This window comes from Cervus elaphus, chromosome X (assembly GCF_910594005.1).
Source record: "Cervus elaphus chromosome X, mCerEla1.1, whole genome shotgun sequence".
Classification (NCBI taxonomy): Eukaryota; Metazoa; Chordata; class Mammalia; order Artiodactyla; family Cervidae; genus Cervus; species Cervus elaphus.
The window spans coordinates 144,082,375-144,105,214 of record NC_057848.1 but is presented as its reverse complement, the minus strand read 5'-3'; the positions used below and the strand labels follow the sequence as shown (position 1 = coordinate 144,105,214).

General features: G+C 39.9%; 1 protein-coding gene across 14 annotated transcripts in view; it reads right to left on the bottom strand.

The window, feature by feature from the left end:
* Positions 1-22,840, bottom strand: part of DMD (dystrophin) — a 2,565,910-nt gene that overhangs the window by 41,707 nt on the left and 2,501,363 nt on the right. For all 14 annotated transcript variants that reach the window (XM_043895268.1, XM_043895262.1, XM_043895270.1 and 11 more), the window contains 2 exons: positions 21,741-21,806; positions 19,142-19,300 (listed from right to left, as the gene is read on the bottom strand). In XM_043895268.1, coding sequence (XP_043751203.1) covers positions 19,142-19,300; positions 21,741-21,806 — 225 coding nt within the window. The remainder of the gene's footprint in view (positions 1-19,141; positions 19,301-21,740; positions 21,807-22,840) is intronic.

The following is a 22,840-nucleotide window of genomic DNA, read 5'->3' as shown; positions in this document are numbered from 1 at the left end:
GTCACAAAGAATTGGACATGACTGAGTGATTAACACTTCAACTTTTTCATATAAGTGAGTATATGTATGTCTCTCTCCAGGTGTGTTTTGGCAGGACCCTGATTTCAAATATCTGGCTCTGTGCCCCGAGCTGGTGAGGAGAATTCTGTTGTTTAGTCACTAAGTCATGTCCGACTCTGCATTTTAATTACTGCTATTCCAACAGGAGTTGAAAGTTCACTGACTAAGCCCCACATACTACTGCCCAACCCGCCATTTCTGGTCCACAGAGATGTTTATCTTGTTTTAAAGCACAGTTATGACTTTTTAATTTTTTTCACTCTATATATGACCTACCACTGGAAAAAAATGGAAGGAGCAGAAGACGCCGCCTCAGAGCAAAAGCTAACATTATATTAATCAGAAAGCTACCAGGACATGTTGATTTTGTAAATATCTGATCAAGGTTTCCTCAGCACTCATTCAAATCTAAATTTACCACAACAGGGTCCAATGAACCAAACAAGTACCTTCTCCTAAACAAATATGTGGCACACATAAAACTTCTATTAAGCTGAATAACAGGCCTGATTTTGAAAGAATACTTTTTTCCCCTGAAGTTCTGAGGCAGGACAAGCTATCATGGCAAAGACTAAAAAGGCCAGAAATAGCTCAAAAGGAGGTATGTTCGCCAGAAACCAAGTAAAATATGAAGTTTTTAGAGTCTAAATTCTCTTTTACAGGTATTTATAAATTTTCAAGATTACCAAGAAAAAACTGATGTTCAAAGAGTTGAATTAGAGATAACTTTTACTATACATTTCCTAATAAATGTGGCCATGGTTACAGAGTGGTTTTAGGGGTTGGGAAATAGTTTATAAGGGCAAAAGGGCTTAAGTCATTTTCTTATATTTAAAAACATCTATGTCAGTACCCTTTAAAGTATATCATAATGCTACATTTTTTTGGACACAGTATTTATAAAGCACGTAGGTGATATAGCATTCCCATAAAAGATCAATGAGATACCACTGTTCCAAGGTGACTCATTTTAAACCTTAACCACAAGTATACAATCTACTCATTTTAACAGTTGGCAGCCGATGTGTATTATTACTGATATATATTTTGCTTTTCTTGGAGTTATACATGCGCATTTCACCTCTATTGACTCTCTAATTGTTAGAAGGTATTTGTGGAGTCATTTCAACATAGATGAATATATGTCAGGAATCAGATGCCGACTCCACAGAGAATCTATTTAGGCTCTTGATTATCTTGTAAATTATATTTCTCTGGTATCTCCCTAAAGAACACTAATTCAAATTCACTTCACATGGTTTCTGTCACCACAATTTCTTCCTGCAGCCAGTCGTGCTAAAAAAAAAAAAAAAGCCTGCCATCCATTATTAATTTATTCTCCACAGAGCTTAAAAAAAAACCCCATTCTACAACTATGTATATCTATCTGATTAATTTAATGTCATCATGTGTATAAATGTGGTGGTCCAGATACAAATTTGCATTAAATATTTTTTTTCCTAACTAGCTAATGGACATAAGAGACAGAAAAGAGAGAAATCAAATTGGCTTTACCTCCACGTGCTGAAAACATGAAAGCATCCGGCCCCTCTAGCAATCATAACTAGCTCTCTGCTAGTTGTAATAAAGAACATTACAACAATCTTTGTGTAATTTCGATTAATTTACTGCTGTCAATCAAGTGTTTTCAATGCAGTTCATGTACTCTTTAAATAGAACCTCCTTACTGTAATTAAATAGTTGTATGGAGATCACTTTTCAGTGATCATGGTCTTAACAGTCTTAACACATCCAACTGTATATCAAAGCATGAGCACACGTAAGATCTATTTCATAAAGCAAGAACAACTACAAAGGTTTGCCTCTAAAAAGATTAGGTCCAGAGAAATCTAGCTTTACCCTCGTACAGTATTAAAAGCTGCTAAATCATATCCACCAATGTGGATTTGGGCACATGTAGTAAATCACACAGAACTACTACGGCAACTATAAATCCGGCAAATTAGCAGTTACTAAAAAAAAAAAAGGCAAAGACACATTTCACAAGCGTGAGGTATTTTAAAAACTGGAAATTGCACAGAGCCTTTTTCAATTATAGTTGAAATATTTAAAGCTATACTGTAAAGTTTTATCAAACATAAAGTCAAAAATACCCCTCAACCAGAGGAAAAGAGACATTAACATGACTTGGCACTACCAGTGTTAATTAAGGAGCCGCTCACAGGGTGGGAAGTAAAAATATGCATATTTTAGGTTTGCCTTAAGCAAAACAGTAAAAATGGCAGGAACCCCCAGGCTCTTGTTTCGAATCCTTCTCTCTTAGCATTGTCCCCTTGTAATGCATTCAGAGCTCTTCATTTCCAACCCCTTTCCTACTGAATAAACCTCAGTGGGATTTTATAATCATGTACCATTTCTTCCAGTGATATCTGCATTGAAAAGCAATATTGAATCAAGTCAAGAAACGTGAGATACTTTTTCTTTGGACACATTGTCTTTTTGGTCCCTTTTGCAACCTATGGCTGAAGCCGGAATTAGAAGAGGGATTGAGAGAATGGTTTGGGAGTCAGAAAGACCTTGATTCAAAGCCAGGCTATGCCAACTGCTGAGGCTAGAAAACTGTCCTAAGCTCTTAGCATGTCAGGAGGCTCAGTGGGCCAGTGCAGTCTACAGTCTCTATGTACAGCTCTGTTAGAACCAGGCCCGGCCCATTCTAAGTGTTCATAATTATCATGACTTCTTTCTCTCTGTATTGTCTACTTTGTGGATTTGGAAACTCAGGTGTGCTGAAAGCTACTTACCAAAAAGTGAAGTCGCTCAGTCATGTCTGACTCTTTGTGACCCCATGGACTGTAGCCTGCCTGGCTCCTCCGTCCATGGGGTTCTCCAGGCAAGAATACTGGAGTGGGTTGCATTTCCTTCTCCAGGGCATCTTCCTGACCCAGGGATCGAACCCGGGTCTCCCACATTGCAGGCAGACTCTTTACCGTCTGAGCTGCCAGGGAAATCCCTACTTACCAAAAGAAAGCACTTAAACTGTCTGAAAGAACAGCAATCTAGTAAAACCTACTGAGCTTGGCACTATATATATATATATAATATATATATATTACACACACATACAAACACACACACACACACACACACACACACACACACACACACACACACACACACACACACACACACACACACACACATATATACATGCTTCCCTGGTGGCTCATCAGTAAAGAACCAGCCTGCCAATGCAGGAGATGAAGGTTTGATAGCTGGGTCAGGAAGATCCCCTGGAAAAGGCAATGGCAACCCATTCCAGTATTCTTGCCTGGGAAATTCCATGGATGGAGGGGCCAGGCAGGCTACAGTCTATGGGGTTGCAAAGAGTCAGACACGACTGAGCAACTAAAGAACAACACTCTCTCTCTTTATATATATAGGGTAGCTCGAGAACACTTATAAGTTGATTCATCATATTTTCTTTAATTCTAGTCCTCCCCTGTCATCACTATTGTAGCTACCCCAGAATCTGGGAATTACTCTGTATTTTCCATCATCTTTGCTGTAGTAAAGTGTATCACAGCTGATCATCTGGGCAAAATGAAATCACTAAGCTAAGATCACTAAGATGAGATTTCCTTAGATGTGACCAGATTTGCTGGGCATGTGACAACATGATAAAATTTTATCCATAGATTACTGTAATAAACTGTTCAGACCAAATTTACAGGGTTAATGTATTTAGATATACTCTATTCTCAGGAGTTGTCCTTGACATAGCAGTCTATATCTTGCTCAAGTTCCATGAGATAGAACCTGACAGTATTAACTGACTCTAGTCTGCTTTTATCTTCAATGACTGAGATTTATTTTCAAATTTGATCAAATTCCTGATGAAGGACTAACATAATATTATCTAAGAATAAGTGTATTAATCGGAGGTTTGAAACAAGAAGAGTTCATTTTTAAAAATCCCATTATACCTAGAAATAAGGCAGACAGGCAAAACCCAAGACAAGTATGACAGTGACTAGTTTTAACCATCCAAAAAACATGCTAAGATTAGAAAGGTTTTAGAAGTGAGGAATTCTGGTCTCCAGGAATAGTACCATTGGGAAAAGTGTGTTTCAATTTTCGAACATATACAGTAAAATATCAAACTTTCATTGTCTGTGGTCAGCAAAAAGCTGTAACAGTCTCAAAGAGAATCATAATTTTAAGCTTTGTGTGTCCTGCCTTGAGTCCCTTGTGAGTAGTTAGACTTGGCCTTAAATTCTCCCAGTAAATTTATCTTGTTGGCCTATTTTTCACTTCCTGGCATGCACTGCTATACACTCTTGCTGTATTTGATCCTATGGTCTCCTCTATTACAATGACAGAAACTACAGAATCATTTCTGTAAAGTCCAAGTACTCATACACAAAAGTTCATGGCAGAACTATTCACAATAGCCATTCAGTGGAAACAACTCAAATGTCCATCAACTACCAAATGAATGTTTTAGAATGTAGTATTTCCATATGATAGAATATCACTCAGTAATAAAAAAGAATGAAGCGCTAATACATGCTGTAAACAAAACTAATGGCGATGATGGAATTCCAGCTGAGCTATTTAAAAATCCTTAAAATGATGCTGTTAAAGTGCTGCACTCAGTAAGTAAACAGATTTGTCAACACTTGGCAGTGGACAAAGGATTGGAAAAGGTCAGTTTTCATTCCAACTGCAAAGAAGGCAATGCCAAAGAATGTTCAAACTACCATACAATAGCGCTCATTTCACATGCTAACAAGGTTATGCTAAAAACCCTTCAAGCTAGGTTTCAGCAGGAACTGAGAAGTTCTAGATGTACAAGCTGGGTTTAGAAAAGGCAGAGGAAACAGAGATTAAATTGGCAACATTTGCTGGATCATGGAGAAAGCAAGAGGATTCCAAAAAACATCTACTTCTTCTTTACTGACTACCCTAAAGCCTTTGACTGTGTGGATCACAACAAAACTGTGGAAAATTCTAAAAGAGATGGGACTACCAAAACACCTTACCTGTCTCCCAAGAAACCTGGATATGGATCAGGTTAGAATCAGACATGAACAACTAACTGCAAATTGGGAAAGGAGTATGCAAATTGGCTGCATATTGTCACCCTACTTATTTAACTTCTATGCAGAGTGCATCATGTGAAATGCCAGGCTGGATAAAGCTCAAGCTGGAATCAAGATTGCTTGGAGAAATATCAACAACCTCAGATATGCAGATGACACCACTGTAATGGCAGAAAGTAAAGAGGAACTAAAGAGCCTCTTCATGAAGGTGAAAGAGGAGAGTGAAAAAGCTGGCTTGAGACTCAACATTCAGAAAATGAAGATCATGGCATCTGCTCCCATCACTTCATGGTAAATAGAAGGTGATAAAATGGAAACAGGGACAGATTTTATTTTCCTGCCAGAATCACTGTGTACAGTGACTGCAGTCATGAAATTAAAAGACAGCTGCTCCTCACAAGGAAAGCTATGACAAACCTAGACAGTGTATTATAAAGCAGAGACATTACTTTGCCAACAAAAGGTCTACATAGTCAAAGCTATGGTTTTTTCAGGAGTCATGTATGGATGTGAGAGTCAGACCATAAAGAAGGCTGAGTGTCGAAGAATTGATGCTTTAGAACTGTGGTGCTAGAGAAGCCTCTTGAGAGTCCTCTGGACTGCAAGGAGATCAAATAAGTCAATCCTAAAGGCAATGAACCCTGAATGTTCATTGGAAGGACTGATGCTGATGCTGACACTCCAATACTTTGGCCACCTGATGCGAAGAGCCAACTCATTGGAAAAGATCCTGATGCTGGGAAAGATTGAGGACAAAAGAAGAGGGAGGCAGAGGATGAGATGGTTGGATAGCATCACTGACTCAATGGACAAGAGTTTGAACAAACTCTGGGAGAAAAGGGAGGACAGATAAGCCTGGTATGGTTCAGTCCATGAGGTAGCAAAGAGTCAGACACAACTTAGCAATTGAACTAATACATGTTCTAACGTAAGAGTCCCTTGAAAATATTATGCTACATGAAAGAAGTCAGTTACAAATGACCCCCTATTATATGATTCCATTTATATGAAATGTCCAGAATAAACAAATCCATGCAGACAAAGTCTGCATGTCTAGGGCTGGAGTGTGGTTGTCTTGGAAGAAATGGAGAGTGACTGAAAACTGGTATGGGGTTTCTTTTTGGGGTGAGGAAATTGTTGTAAAGTTGGTTATGTGATGATGATGGTTACACAATTCTGTGAATATACTAATAATTAGGGACTTACACACTTTAAATGGGTTAATTTTATGGTATGTGAATTATATCTTGGTAAAGCTCTTATAAAAAATAAGTTCTAAATTCAAAATTCTACTTCTCATAGAACAAAAGATATTTCCCCAATGAAATCAATAATTTTCTAGTGTTCTCTCCTACTATGGAGAAATCAACTTTAAGCCATGTACCTAAGAGAAATATGGTGTGTACATGCCTACAGAATTAACTATGCAGACAGGTCTAAGGATTTTCAGACAATGAATTTAAAAGAGAGCCCCAAAATAATCCCAGGAAGTGTTCAAGTCTGGGTTAACCTAAACAACTTAAATGTTTTCAGCTGAATGGAAAATGACACAAGGGACCACCCACAGAATGGGAGAAAATATTGCAAACAAAGTGACTAACAAGGGATTAACCTCCAAAATATACAAACAGCTCATGTAGCTCTATGTCAACAAACAAACAACCTAATCAAAAAATGGGCAGAAGATCTAAATAGACATTTCTCCAAAGAAGGCATACAGATGGCCAAAAGGCACATGAAAAGATGCTCAATACCACTAATTATCAGAGAAATGCAAATCTAAACTACAGCAAGGTTATCACCTCACACTGCTCAGAATGGCCATCATCAAAAGGTCTACAAACAATAAATGTTGGAGAGGATGTGGAGAAAAGGGAACCCTCCTACACTACTGGTGGGAATGTAAATTGGTACAGCCACTATGAAAACCAGTATGGAGATTCCTTAAAAAACTAGAGTTACCATATGATCCAGCAATCCCATTCCTGGTCATATATCCAGAGGAAACTTTAATTCGAAAAGATACATGTGCCCCAATGTTCACTGAAGCACTATTTACAATAGCCAAGACATGGAAATAACCTAAATGTCCACCAACAAATGAATGGATAAAGAAGATGTGGTACACATATACGGTGGAATACTACTCAGCCATTAAGAATGAAATATTGCCACTTGCAGCAACATGGATGGACCTAGAGATGATCATACAAAGTGAAGTAAATCAGAGAAAGACAAATACCATATGATATCTCTTACATGGGAAATCTAAAAAAGATGATACAAATGAACTTAAAAAACAGAAATAGAGTTACAGATGCAGAAACCAATAGTTTATAGTTACCAGGGAAGGAAAGGGAGGAGAGGGATAATTGGGACTGATACACACACACACAACTTTATATAAAACAGGTAATGGGCAGATTTTTACCATTTGAGCCACTAGGGAAGCCATCATGGAGTGCTACTCAGCAATAAAAAGAAGTGACTACTTACTATATATAAAACAGATAACTAATAAGGACCTACTATATAGCACAGGGAACTCTACTCACACTCTGGAATGACCTGTATGGTAAAATAATCTAAAAAAGAGTGCATATATGTATATGTGCAACTGATTCATTTTACTGTACAGCAGAGACTAACACAATATTGTAAATCAACTATACGCCAAAGTTAAAAAGGAGAAAATAAATAGGTTTATTAAAGATTGGGGGCAAAGAACAATAACATATGACATGAGAAAAACAAAGAAGACAGCTGAAAACCGGCCAAAAAATCTGGCAGGGCACAAGAAAAGTCCAAAGTGCATTTATCCATTCCTTTAACGAACACGTATTTCTACACCCAGCACTACAGAGAGAAAGATAAGTGAGACACAGTCCCTGGCCATTCAACAGCTCAGCTTCTAGTGTGTGGGATACTGTTTAGTTTCCTGCAGACAAACCTTATACTACTGGGGAAAAGGGCTGTGAATTATGCTCAGTGTTTAAGCTAAGAATAGAGGTTATTTCTATCCTTGAAACAGTCACTTGGAGTTACTCAGAAATTATAGAAAAAGAATCATATGGATTTACCTATAAATTGTAGTTAGCAGACAGAGTGGTACCAAAAGGTAACCCAGGACTTGAAGATACAGAACTTTAATTATTAACAAAGCAGGGGGGAAAAAGGGGAGGGTTTGATAATCTGCAGAAGTCATCCAAGTATATAATTAATACAAAGCAGGAAACCATTTCTAACTTTGCTACTGGTGGAGAACTGGGCATAGCCAGTTCCAATCCAGTACACCAGGAGGTCCTTGGTCTTCTTTCCACATAAGCTCTCCTCCTAGGAGGACCCTGTCCTCTCTCTAGGCTTCCACCTCCTCCAAGCCCATGACCTCACCTCCCCCACCCATTACTTCTCACCTCAATCTAGACTTCTAGCCTCCAGACCTGTCTTTTCCACAGTCTCCTGGATGTCTCCATTAGCCATGGGTACTGTGAGCTTAACCTTGCTATGTACCAAGCCATGCAAGGTTGACAGGTTCATCGTTTATCCTTCCTCTAACATTTCAGTGCCAGAAAAGGAATCAGCTTCCTCATGTAGCATTATACAGGACTGTATTCTTTGTGAACCTGTGCACAAAGGAGCCTGCCAAGCTCCTCTGTCCATGGGATTTCCCAGGCAAGAATGCTGGAGTGGGTTGCCATTTCCTTCAAAATTTATACTTCAAATACGTTCAAAATTTATACTTCAATATGTCATTGAGATAAATGTTACACCTGCATTCCTGCTAATATCTTCCCACGTGTTGGTAATATACTTTTGTACCACAACCCAGGAGAGGCCTCAAGTAACAACTAACCTTTGCATCTAACAACTTAGAAAGCAAAACTCCAACAGTAATCATTGTAGAAGCCAAAGTTCCTGTCTTTGGTATACATATTTCAAGAGTCAATCAGCTAACAACAATTAAGAACTCCATATAGCAAATTAATTTTGTCAAGTTCTTGGTAGAATTTCTTTTTGCTGGTTTGATTGCAAAGCCAGGTCACTCCCATCGGGATGTTCTGTAAGAGCCCTCATATAATTATCTAATCTTATGGGAGATAATTCAATACCTATCTTAGAATTTTCCAGACTAAATCATTTTGGTCTCTGGGGTTGTAGGACTTCCCTACTGGAGAAAATCAGAAGTTACTTTGTGAGAAAAATCCAGGCTCCGTTTGCAGAGACATGAGAACAGAACTGTAGTTCTTACCAAAGTGAGTTCCACAGAACACTACAATTGGGCTGATGTCAAGGATGTGTAACCAACACTGGGTTTAAACAAAGATAGTCATGTTTCTTTACTTCTTTCATCCAACAATGAGAGAGAGACAAATCATTGTTTCCTCTTAGCCCCCTGCCTGCAGGGAACCTGAAACCAAATTTGAAGCTCAATTATATCAACTAAGCTAATCCCTACTATGTTCATTGATTTACTATTTCTACTATAGGAATCTTACTGCTATGTTTTTTTAAAATCCTTTTTGGAAAGTAAATACATAAAAGCAATATAGGAAATTTTCACTTGAATCTCCTGGGGCAAACAACAGTACGCTCAGTACATAGTTCTTTTTCTCTGTCCATTGACCTTGGCTGCTTAGTAGCTTTTCTTGTATGTTCTATGGTTTTTGTTTACTTGTCATGTCCCAGTTCCCTAGTGAAAAAATTCATGCTTCCCCATTCCTCGTTCTCTCATCTTCCCTGGCCTCATTCATTCAGTGACCTTCCCATTTCTTCAGCCCTTCTTCACTTGCGTAAGGGATCCTTAGTTAAGAACCTGGCCATCTTTCAACAAACTGTTGCACTGTCCTTCTGTCAGTCTCCATGGCTTTAGCTCCCTGCCTACAATCATTTTTCTCCATCATCTCCTCCTCAAAAAGCCCTCACTGCTCAACTGCTTATAGGATAAATATAAACTCCTTTGTTTGACATATAAAACCCTTTCAACAGTGACTTCCAGCTACCATTCCACTACTCTCTTGTTCTTTTCTTCCTGTGCTCTGAACACACATAACTCATGGTCTCAATAGACTGGAAGTCTATCCTTACTCCTTCTCTCAGCCTGGAAAACTCTGATTCAGCCTTTATCTTCACCTTCCTTTGTGAAGGTCTCTCTAGTCCCTCAGACAGAACTGAGCCCTCGGTGCTCCCAGAGCACTTACAATACTGGGTTTTACTTAGTTGTTTACATTTTAAGGTCTTTTTTTATTACATTTTGAGCTCCAAGAGAGTAAGAATCAAGGCTTATCCCTTTTTGTAGTCTTGGCACTTTGAAAAACACATTAAGTATTCACTAACTATCTGGTGAGTTGCGTGGAATGATATCCTCAGGCTTGGAATGTAACTAAAGAAAGTTAAGACTACAGTCAGTTCTACTGTAGCACGATGGTCTGGTAATAAAAGCTACAAGAAGGATGAGGGTCTTCATGGAGGATCTAAAAGGGAAACTGGCTTGTAAGAACTTCAGCTTTTATCCAGCCTGTTCTAGGAAGACAATAGTTATACTGGTAAATCGTGAATACTGTTATCATTGGAGGGGTCACTTAGGTTTTTCTCTGAGATGAAGCAATCCTTGTTGTTGTTCAGTCACTTAAGTCGTGTCTGACTCTTTTGTGACCCCATGGACTGTAGCCTGCCAGGCTCCTCTGTCCATGGGACTTTCCAGGCAAGAATACTAGAGTGGGTTGCCATTTCCTTCTCCAGGGGATCTTCCCAACCCAAGGACTGAACCAGTGTCTCCTGCGTTGGCAGGCAGGTTCTTTACTGCTGAGCTACCAGGGAAGCCCGAAGCAATCCTTATGCCTATCTAATGTCCTGTGCCAAGGTCTAAGCTTACCAGTTTTACTTTTGCTATCATTTACAAGATATCTAAGATACAAGACCCTAAAATGGAGTGATACCTTCAATCTTTAAAAAACATATATTTCCCACTTAAACAAAATGAGTATTTGCACCTAAAACTTCATGCTGTTGTCCATCAACAGATGAATGGATAAAGGAGATGTGGCACACACACACACAATGGAATATTACCCAGCCAGAGAAAAGAATGAAATAATGCCATTTGCAACAACATGGATGGACCTAGAGATTATCACACTAAATGAAGTCAGACAAAGACTAATATATCACTTATACATGGAATTTAAGAAACAGTACAAATGAACTTATTTACAGAACAGAAACAGACTCACAGACATAGAAACCAAACCTATAGTTACCAAAAGGGAAGAGGGGGAGGGATAAAGTACAGTTTGGGATTAACAGATACTACCATATATAAAATAAACAACAAGGATTTACTGTATAGCATAGGGAACTATATACAGTATCTTGTGATAACCTATAATGGCAAATAATTGAAAAAAAGTACACACATACACACATACTTGAATTACTTTGCTATACACCTGAAACACAATATTATAAATCATCTATACTTCAATTTTATTATTTATTTATTTTTCCATTTACTTTTATTAGTTGGAGGCTAATTACTTTACAATAATCAGCAGATGAACGGATATACTTCAATTTAAAAAAAAAGACTAGAATCTAAGTTAAATAGTCTGTTTACAGAGGATTATAATATGCACATTAAAACCATCTTTATTGTGAAAAAGAAAATTTTCTTCAAGGAAACCTCAGGCTGCTCCCCAAAAAGGTTGAGGGTCACATTAACACATTTAGTGTAACAAGACAGTTAAAAAGAGGGAGAACTCAGATAAAGGAGGAAATAAATTGTCATTCGACATCATTCATCCACATCCATGAATGGGATAGGATGAACTGGTACCCCGCTGAGCTTTGATTAACTCAGGATAAACTGAAGGAACCTTGGGTTACTGGGTTACTTAGTTGGAAACTGAGCCTCTGAATCATGGTGACCCTGCCCCATGCAACTGTCCTCCCAGCCTGAGGCAAGCTCATTAAATGCAGTAGGTATGTCCTTTGGCTTCTCTTGCCATGAAAGATATTGGTGGTCTGATGTATGTGGGAAAACTAGCTCCCTTTGTCTTAAAAAGTTCTGGAGCCCTTTGTTCTGGGGGCTCCAAGTGGCATGAGGCCCCAGTATCATTAAATGTCTCATATACTGCTCTTTCCTGCCCAATCCAACTTATAAAACTGTAAAGACCAGCTATGAGAATCAGAATCTACCAATGATGTTTACTAGACAGTGACCATGCACTGTCACCTTCCTCACCCTTGTTCCTTACCCAGACTTCATCACCTACAAAAGCATTTTCAGAGGTGCTCCTGATTGGGTTTCCCTGGTGGCTCAGATGGTAAAGAATCTGCCTGCAGTACAGGAGACCCAGGTTCAATTCTTGGGTTGAGAAGATCCCCTGGAGAAGGAAATGGCAACCCACTCCAATATTCTCGCCTGGAGAATCCCACAGGGAGAGGAGCCTAGTGGGCTACTGTCCATAGGGTCATAAAGAGTCCGACAAGACTGAGCGAATAACACTTTCACTTCTCTTGTTCAAAACCAGGCCTCCTCCTGTGTCCTTGTGCCTCTTTCCCTCCTGTCTTCTCTGGGAAAAACTCTCTTCCCCTTTTCTTCTGGCTTATTCCTCCAGCATGTGTAAAGTGATTAGGGATCTTTAAGTAGAACAAAAAGACCAAATGAACACTGCACGGCCCCCTGTGAAATAATCCCAACCACTGATTACAAATATTTGCATATGTAGAGAGCTGGGAGAACGACAGCCAGAGGACAAGGCTGGAAAAAGATTCACTTTTCTCTACATGTCTTTGGATTTCCCATAATATGCATGAATTACTTACTAAAATAATAAAAGGAATTATATAAACATTTTAGTGTTTACATCTTCTAGAGTTCTACCAAGCCCAGTGTTCTCCTTCTGCCATGTGCTCCCTGGGTAGATAAATTTACCCTCAGTCTCAACTACCAGTTGTGAGCTGCTGACTCACAGATCTGTTCTCTCTGGCCCACACCCCTCCTGCAAGCTTCACAGTTTCACTTTTCCCTATCACACATTTGTCCACGGGTATGTCACCAGAAGGGCTTCCCAGGTGGCTCAGTGGAAAAGAATCTGCCTGCCAATACAGGAGACAAAGGTTCGATCCCTGGATCGGGAAGATCCCCTGGAGAAGGGAATGGCAACCCACTCCAGTATTCTTGCCTGGAGAATTCCATGGACGGGGGCCCTGGTGGGCTACAGCCCATAGGGTCACAAAGAGCCGGACATGACTTAGCAACTCAACAAACAACAACATCACCAGAACCTCAAACTCGACATCTTCTGCACCCCGTTCACCATCTTCCAGTGACTCAACCTTGAGGAAGGCCTTCAATAAATCCTGCTGAATCGAGGGACAAACTCTCAATTCATCAGTAGACAGCTCCTCCTGAGTTGTCAGTCCCAGCTGACGAAACTTGCTGTGCCTCGGCCAGAACTGGGGCTCATTTCTTCCCTCCCCAGATCCATCTAACCAGCCAGCCACACAGCTCCACCCCTCCCCCAAAATATCCCTCACCCCTTTTCTATTACCTTCCTGTAGGCCCCTATCAACTCTTTCCTGGGCTTCCATGCTCCCTGCCTATATGACTCCTTCTTCCAGGATTGTGCTTTTCAAAGTCCTCACCCCCTCCTGCCCCCATCCACACACAGCTGCTGAGCCATGCATATAAGTCTAACAGGATCAATCCTGGCTCACCCCGGGGTGGGGGGGCGTGCAGGAGGCCCCTACTCCTCAGCAGCTCATCACATCTTTGTCCGTCCCCACCTGGCCTTGCTGACCTGTCTGGCTTCATCCCGTCCCATTCCCTGCCTGGTTACAGAAAATACACCACAGTTTACAGTTTCCAAACATCCCGTGCTGCTCCCCCACCCCGACATCTCTGTGGTGGAATGCCCACTCCTGACCCCCTTTAGCTTCATCTTGGCCATCTCCTCACCATCATGTGAGTCTTGCACAAAGACCTAAGGAAGGAACATGGAATAAAGACGTCCTAAGACTGTGAAGATTGAAAACCACCCGATTCTGACCCAGTCATCAGGTCATTTGTAAGGGAAAGCAACAGGATTATGATCACCAGCTAGTTTAATTCAGTGGTGTCTGTAACCAATCTTGAATTTCTCTGAATATAACTAACAATCTTACATAGCCATTGGAGGAATGAAAAGGATCAAGGGAATACTCACATTTAGGCTGCATAATGACTGGCTGCCCAACAACAAAATATATGAAAGGTACTGAGTAGGTACTAGAAGTCCAGATTCCCCTGGCGTCATATAACATCTACTAACCATTTTAATTAACTGTAGACTTTGCAGTGAATCTGGTTAGTATTTACCCTCCTTTTAGACTTGGGAACAATCTAATCAATTTGATGTGCAGGCAGCAGAATGACAACAAGGCTTTGTCTTTCACAATGGCTACCTTTTCCATTGCCAGGGTCATACCTAGAATCTCACAGCAAGTCTGAGTTCATTTAGACAGTGCAGAGAAAAATACCTCGGAATTTGACACTACAGATTTAAGCCAGGAGATTGCAGGCTTTCATCTATGCATGAAAAAAAGCAAACTTTGAGTTGGCAATGCCAAAGACACACACACAGTGGAGCAAATTCTCAACATCCAACTGGGCTCAACCAAAGAGGTGAATCAGAATTATCTGTGGTATGAGGGAGTGACATTATGCAGAAGTGAAACATTACAGACTGTAGAAGTCACTAGTCACCCAAATTTATGAGAGATGCTATTGAGAAAATTCTGAGTCAGACTTAGCTTCTGCTCAGAGCTTTCACCTTATCTTTGTGGCATAAGCCACGAATCAGAGAATGCTGGGGGGGAGGGTGAAGACAGGCAGGGCTTAGGATTTGGACAATGAATTTTGAGCATTCTAAATTTATGACAAAGCAATGCTTGGGGCTCATCAAAGACGTTTAAAAAGGGGAAGTATTCTGAAAGGCAAGTAGAAGAAAAGCTTCGAAAAGGCTTTTCTCTATGAAATTAGGTTTTAAGAAGCGTTTTTACCAAAACTACATGTAAGAGGGTAACAATGAAAATAAATTCATCTTCATTTCCATTCATTTATTCATTAATTTATTCAACAAATATTTATTGAATGCTATGTGCAACAACTGGGAGAAATGGAATTCTAAAGACAGAGATAAGATACCCCCAGGACACTTCCTAATTAGCCATTTTCTGTTTTCCAAGGTGATGGTGGGGAGGTGTCATGAATAAGAATAACAGAATTCAGTAACATATCTAGTCAGGGATGGAGATCTTCAAGCCTCCTTCCTTTGCTGTCCTTTGGAGATACGCCCTTGCTACAGAATAAAGGAACACAAAGTACCCATAGACATATGTCCAAAGGACCCAAGACACTCTTGGTTTTCAATATCCTTTCCCATTTGCTCAAAATGTGTGCTTGTATTTGTTCAATTATGCAGCCAATTTGACTAGGGAAATACAGCCAGCTTGGCGGGCAACTAATGACTTCCTGGGTTCTCTCAGAGGAAGGACAGGAAATGGTGAATTACAGGCTCCTTAAGCAACACTGAAGTCAGATCATGAAGACAAAGCCATGGCTCTTTGAAGCTCTTTGAGAAGAAGTGCAAGAAGACAGGAGACGCTAGAGCAAAGAAAACCAGAGGCTACTTTCAGGAGGGGAGCTCAGCAGAGCAGCAGTTCCCGACCTTTTTGGTACCAGGGACTGAGTTTGTGGAAGGTAGTTTTTGCACAGACCAGGGGTGTGTGGGGGTGGTTTTGGAATGATTCAAGCGCTTTTGCTGCCACTGATCTGACAGGAGGTAATGGTCCACGGCCCAGAGGTTGGGGACCCTAGCTATAGACACATTTCTTTGGGATTGGTATGAAGTAAAGACATGACAAAGTAGAGAAAGAAGGAAGCTCATCCTGACCTTTAGTTGAGGGTCAAGATAACTTACAGAAAGACCGGCACCAACACCAGATTCATTTTGGATTTCTGAGCAGCCCTGGAATATTTTCCTTTTTCTTTCTTTCAGAGAACTAACCATTTCATTTTAAGGGAATGGCCTTGGATACCTTATGTGATGCTTTTGAATTGTGGGGCCGGAGAAGACTTTTGAGAATCCCTTGGACAGCAAGGAGATCAAACCAGTCAATCCTAAAGGAAATCAGTCCTGAATATTCATTGGAAGGACTGATGCTGAAGTTCCAATGCTTTGGCCACCTGATGCGAAGAGCTGACTCTCTGGAAAAGACCCTGATGCTAGGAAAGACTGAGGGCAGGAGGAGAAGGGGGTGGCGGAGGATGAGATGCTTAGAAAGTATCACCAACTCAATGGACATGAATTTAAGCAAACTCCAGGAGAAAGTATCACCAACTCAATGGACATGAATTTAAGCAAACTCTGGGAGATAGTGACAGACAGGGAGGCCTGGCATGCTGCAGTCTATGGGGTTGCAAAGAGTCGGACATGACTTAGCGACTGAACAACAACAAATTAGATGTCTTTCAGGGTAAAGTGGTTATCACTGTACCACAGGTAGATGGACAGGTTTATTCATGTGTAGTCCTAAAAATATTCCCTCCAGTATAGGTACCTTCCATGGAATGTGCTACAATTCTGCATAAATGATACTTATATAAGATGACTCTTCTTTATGCTAGGGCGCAAGGCAGAGTTGACTATTCTGAGTCAGAAAATCTGGATCTGGAGTTGGTTCTGCCACTGACTGTCTGAAATTTAGGTCAAGCCATTTGAACCCCTCTGAACCTGCATTTTCTTATCAATCTTCTACATAGCACTTTTAGGAAGATGAAATAACCCAAAATGCATTACAGTGCTCTGAAAATGATGAAATGCTAATTCAAATGATAGTTTTAGTACTCTTCACCAACACTCTTTGGCCTGGTTGTAATGGTATGGAGGGAAGGTGCAGCAGTAATAAAATAGAACTCTTGACCAATGAAATAGAAAGACATAGAGCACAATGGACATTCACATAGTAGAAAAATATTCTTAGCCCTGGGTAACATCGAATTCTATTTATAATACCGATACCAGCTTTTCTTCCTAGTTGACTTTGATTCCTAAAATAATTAAAGACTTAACATAAATGAATACTAATGATAGTACAGTAGAGGGTGAGGTTTTATCTACCATGATATTCACTGTCAGTTTTACATATAAAGCCCCAAATAATGTTACCATTAAAACCAACAGAATGCTCAGTATTACCTCGGGAATGGTACCTGTGTGATCTCTTCTGTGTATTCTTACCTCAGGCTTTTACCAAAAATTTCTGGAGAACCCAATAAATAGTCACACTGTGCTAAGCACGATAGGGGACATTAACATAGATTAAGACACAGTCCTTATTCCAAAGGCATTCACTGTCTCCATTAGAGAGAGGTGGGGTGGGGAGGTTGGTGGCGGGTAGCGGATAAAAAAGCTAACTGAAATGAAGTTCATGGAGAAAGATCCAAGGCATTATGAGGATCTAGACAAATGACAGATTACTTCCAAATGCAGGGATCGATTAGTACAGTGATAACCACTTTACCCCGAAAGACATCTAATTTGTTGTTGCTGTTCAGTCGCTAAGTCATGTCCGACTTTTTGCGACCCCATGGACTAGACAAACGACAGATTACTTCCAAATGCAGCCCCATCTGCTAGGGGCTCGGTGGGGAAAATCATTCAGAGCAACGGCGTGGAGGATGGCAGCGAGGCTGAGAAGCAAGTTTGAGCTGAACCCTGAAAGTGCATGAGAGCAGGACGCATTCAGAAACAGTAGTTACAATAGCACACCCAGAATCTAGGTACACAAGATGACGACGGTGTAAAAAACCAGGTCAAGAGAAAATTGTGGAAGGCTGAAAATGTCCAGCTGAGAAGCTAGGTTTTTTAAAAAGATGCAGAAATCCAGTCAAGGAAGAATGCCATGATGGCTCTTGGCACTGGGAAGATGCACAACTACCATCAGTATGGAGGAGGTACTGGCGGGTGAGAGAGACCAGAGGCAAGCCGACCAGATAAGGAGCTCTGGCCCCAGGTCAGAGGTACTGAGAGCTACACAGAGGCCTGGGGCAGCAGCAAGCAATGGATGAATGGTTCGCCTTTTCATCTTGAGGTGACACAGTCCCCAAGGGCACTTGGTTCTCAGACATACTGTGTTGCCAAGATGAAGAGGTCTTCATGCCTTGGGCTAAACCAAAGACATGAAAGTACTCAAGTCCCACAAATTTGAGCCACTGCTCCTTTAGAGACCTGCCTGGTGGCATCTGTCTAAAGAAGGCACACTGAGTTAGAAGTGACCACGTGCAAAAGCCTTTCTTAAGTAAGGGCCCTGTGATGTCATACACATAACATAAAAGCAAAGTCCAATGATTCGCATCATCCTGATGCCACACAACATGCCAAACCTTTACATCTTTGTCCTCTGTGGAGTCATGAAAAGAAAATTTTTTTGACTTTTATAATTTCTTGTCTTTTCCCATGAACATCTTTTTCAAGTGATGACTGACAGCTAGAACTATCTCACTAATCTGCTAGGATGGTGAGCATAAATGATTTCTGTATTGGATGATGGAAAATAAAGATGAACTAATTCATCCCCAAATATGACCAGTGAGCCTACTTTCTTAAATGCTTTAAGATAGGTAATATGGCCAAACACATGTACAAATTGTATCATCAGAAAATTAAATGACCTACTTTGTTCTTAAACTCTATTCTCAAATATGAGATCAAAGCCTCTAAAATACATGCAGCAAATCAAATACCACCACGAGCATTCATTTATTTAATACCTAATGTATGAATTCTTACTTATGCTATTGCGTTCATTTTCTTCTTTCAGATGACAAAAAAGAGACTCTGTAAATGGAGCTAAACAGATTATTGGAGAAAACAGTTAGACATAGAATGACTCTAAGTGAAGATTCCTGGCACTTTTCTATGTGTGCAAGTGTATGCGCTCTGCATCCCAATGACAAAGCTAGAAAGAAAACTCACCTGTTTTCTTCCTCAAGATCTGCTAGGATTCTCTCTAGCTCCCCTCTTTCCTCACTCTCTAAGGAAATCAAGATCTGGGCAGGACTACGAGGCTGGCTCAGGGGGGAGTCCTGGTTCAAACTTTGGCAGTAATGCTGGATTAACAAATGTTCATCATCTCTGGAAAATAAAATCAAAGGTTTTGGTTTTTTCCCCCCTTATTTTGCTTTGGGGGGCAGGGACTCGGGCGTCTACTTTAAAATTGAAACAGTTATTTGCTCTTAACAATTAATTAGACCCTTTTCCCTGCTTTTAAAGGCATTTTGATACTCTTGAGGTTGTGGTTCTACCCTCCTATTGGTGACAGTTCCAAGTGTTTCTTGCTCAGATTTTCCATCGAATCTGGGTGGTCAATTTACATGAGTAAGTCAATGGCTTGAATTTCTTAACCCCACTGAAGCAGGATGGTAACAATAATGAAACTATACATTAAATGACTATTTCATTCAATTATTGTTTAGCTAGAAAAACAAAAATCAGCAGGAAAAAAAAGAGCCATTAACGCGACTAATTAAAAGAGGACTGAACAACTCATTCCCTAGAGCAGCTTAGAACAAAGAGGCCAAAGGCTTGTATTTTGGGAGGCAGCTGCCATCTTTCTTTATATCCAGGGATTCTCTCATACACAGGAGAAATTATTTTCTAAATGCACTGCTCATAACTCCTGAAAAGCCTGTGTACCTCTGAGTTACAAGAAATTCATCCTGTTCTTAATGAGAGGCTAAAACCCTTGTTTCTGGCTAGACATCAGTAAGATGATACGTTAACATTTCCCTCTCCACACCTGTTTGATTTCCTTTTCTCATCTCTGACTCTGAGCTGAAAAAATTTCAGATACTTGAGGAAAAAATCCTCCTAATTTACATGATCTTGGTCCATCAGGTCAGATAACTGGTTGGCAAGTTAAATTTAAAATAATGACTAGGTGTTAAAAATAAACATGTAAGTTAAGTCAACCCATCTACCAAACCTCTTCCCCTGACCTGACCCTAAGATTTCATGTTATTCCCAAGCAACACTGAGTCAGAATGGATACTATGCCCTCAGAATAAGCTACAGCTAAATTTTGCTTAAAAATAGGCCAAACACAGTTTGACCAGCTAATCTGTTAGCCCTCATCCCAAATTCTGAAGGTGTATTGTGAGGATTTCCCATGTTTAATTACAACAGATAGTTATAATTCAACTTCTCTTACTGTTCCCTTGGGCAGTCAATGAATGGCAGCCATTCTTACATAGATACAACTGGAATCACTGTGAATGTACTATAGTTTCTAACATTCAAATCAGTGATCCAAAAAGCCAAATCATTCAGGTTGCTTACATTTAGTTGATTCTTTGTTTATGTATCTTTCTGTCAAAGTAGTTTATATATTAATACTATTAATACTTTCCCCCACAGCTCAGAAAGAGAATGTACCACAGTTATATTAGCAGGCAAAGGCTTTTTTGTTTGGTATAACTATGAATGGCTGAGTGTTGACTCTATTATCACCTTGATCACCTTTATGTACCAGAGGAGATGACTTATTCTCATGTCTGCTATAACCAGTTATGTATAAATGCTACTTGGGTACTATTTCCTTCAGTCTCATCCTTATACAGGCTGTTTCTCATTTGACTGTGACTGTGGGTTGCCACACCAAGTACATGTGATAAATTTACCATTTTCCCTTTGCCTAGATTCTCTATGACAAAATGGTGAGACATCCGTAACCTAGGAAACTAACACCATCATTGTACCTTGACTAGATTTCATATCTGTAAGTTGTCTATTCAGTTATCAGTTTGTCCTCCATACAAGCTTCTTAATCTGCTCCCTCCACCTCAGGCTCTCAGTTCATGGCAGGATTCCTCAATGCTCCTTATGGTCAATACTATCCTTACTCTGTAATGAAGCCTCTGTTCCCCTGCCATCGCTGTGTTCTCTGCCACTCTGAGCACCACTCTCTCGCCTTCTTTAAATTGGACAGGCCTGGAGTATCATCTCACTACAAAACCGTGACCTCAACTTGTACTTCCTCTTCTTAAACCCTTCACAAGACTGCCTCAGTTTGTTTAGCTCATGGAGATGCTCAATCGCAAAAAAAAAAAAAAAAAAAAAAACAAAAAAAAACAGCTAGCTAGGTTCTCTACAGAAAAATGCCCATCTAGCTACCCCATGGGAATACCAGTGTAGCTATTCCAAGATGATAGTTCTAGTGCCCATGGATGGAGCCATCACTTGAAAAATTAACATCCAGTCCCTTTAAAAGTCCCGCAGGTTTGGGCAAAGAGTAAACATTTCATACAGTTTTGGTGTTTGAGACCCTGCAATTTGTGGTAGTACAGCACTGAATCAGGGGAAGGCAAAATGTCTGGGAACATTTGTGCCACAGTTTCGAGGAGCTCATTCTGTGTTGGGTTGTCAAAAGTTAAAGAAGAAAAAGCCAATGAGCGTCTCCCAGAAAGATCCAATGAATATAAATGCTAATTCCTATCTTCTGTGCTACCCTATGTCTAAATCCCTCTAAGCAATTTCATGGTCAGGAACATTTTGTAAAAAGAGACAGGATACTTACATGCTCTCATTAGGAGAGATGCTATCATTTAGATAAGATCCACTGCTGTTTTCCATTTCTGCTAGCCTGATAAAAAACGTAAAAGCTCATTAAAACTTCTGTGACTTCTTAGACTCTATTCAAGACCTAATCGAACATTCCTGAAAACTAAAGGATAAACCATGTCAAGAGGAGAAAGGAATCCTTCATATTTAAAGGATGTGTGTGTTGGCCTAGCTGTTTGAGGTGAGTAGTGGACCCCAGCTAGTTAAGCTGCTTTACATTTATGCTATAAATTACAAGAGAAGTTGCATTCTTTTTTCCTCCACAGGTTGATCTTCCTTTCGCTGAGAAGAGGCCCCTGTTTTCATGGGACAAGCTTCCTTAACAACAAACACACTCCATACCTTTCACTACCCCATGTGTTTTTTAAGACAATTAAAGCTTTCCACTGATGACAGAATGATACATAGCTAGTTAATACATCCCATGGTTGATAAACACGTTCAGCAGTTAAAATATTGATAAAAGATAATTCAGAGTCAGCTCTCTACACATTCTACCACCAATTTTTACCTTTAAAAACCTCCTTCATCTCAAACAATAATAATCTTTTTACAACTTGAAAGTTAACCAAACTCTTAACAGATGTACTTAACAGGCATATTTTACAATTAGCAATTTAGTTCTTAGATATAAAAGTTACCTCAAACACAAAGAATGTGAGACAGAAAGGTCCAAGGATTAGGAAAAGTAATGATTCTCTTCTTTACACCCCATTTTGTCAAATACACACAGAAATCTAAGCCAACGCTTTCTTTCATATTCTGCATATACACAGTATCATTTCTTCACATACTTAATGTCTGGTCTAGCAGTTTTCTAAGAAGGGTAGATGATTTCTAAGTCAACTGATTAAACGTGCTCAGTATATAGAACATAACAAGGCTCTCAAAATGTTTAAAGGCCGGGGTTAGGGCAGATTGTTCTGGACTGAAGCTCTCATTGGTGTTCAAAAACAACATGCAGTTGGAACGGCATGCACGTTAGAGGGCAAGGTGATTAGTAGAAATCAGACAAGATTGGGGAAAAAAGAAAAGACTTGTTTAAAATCATTATAG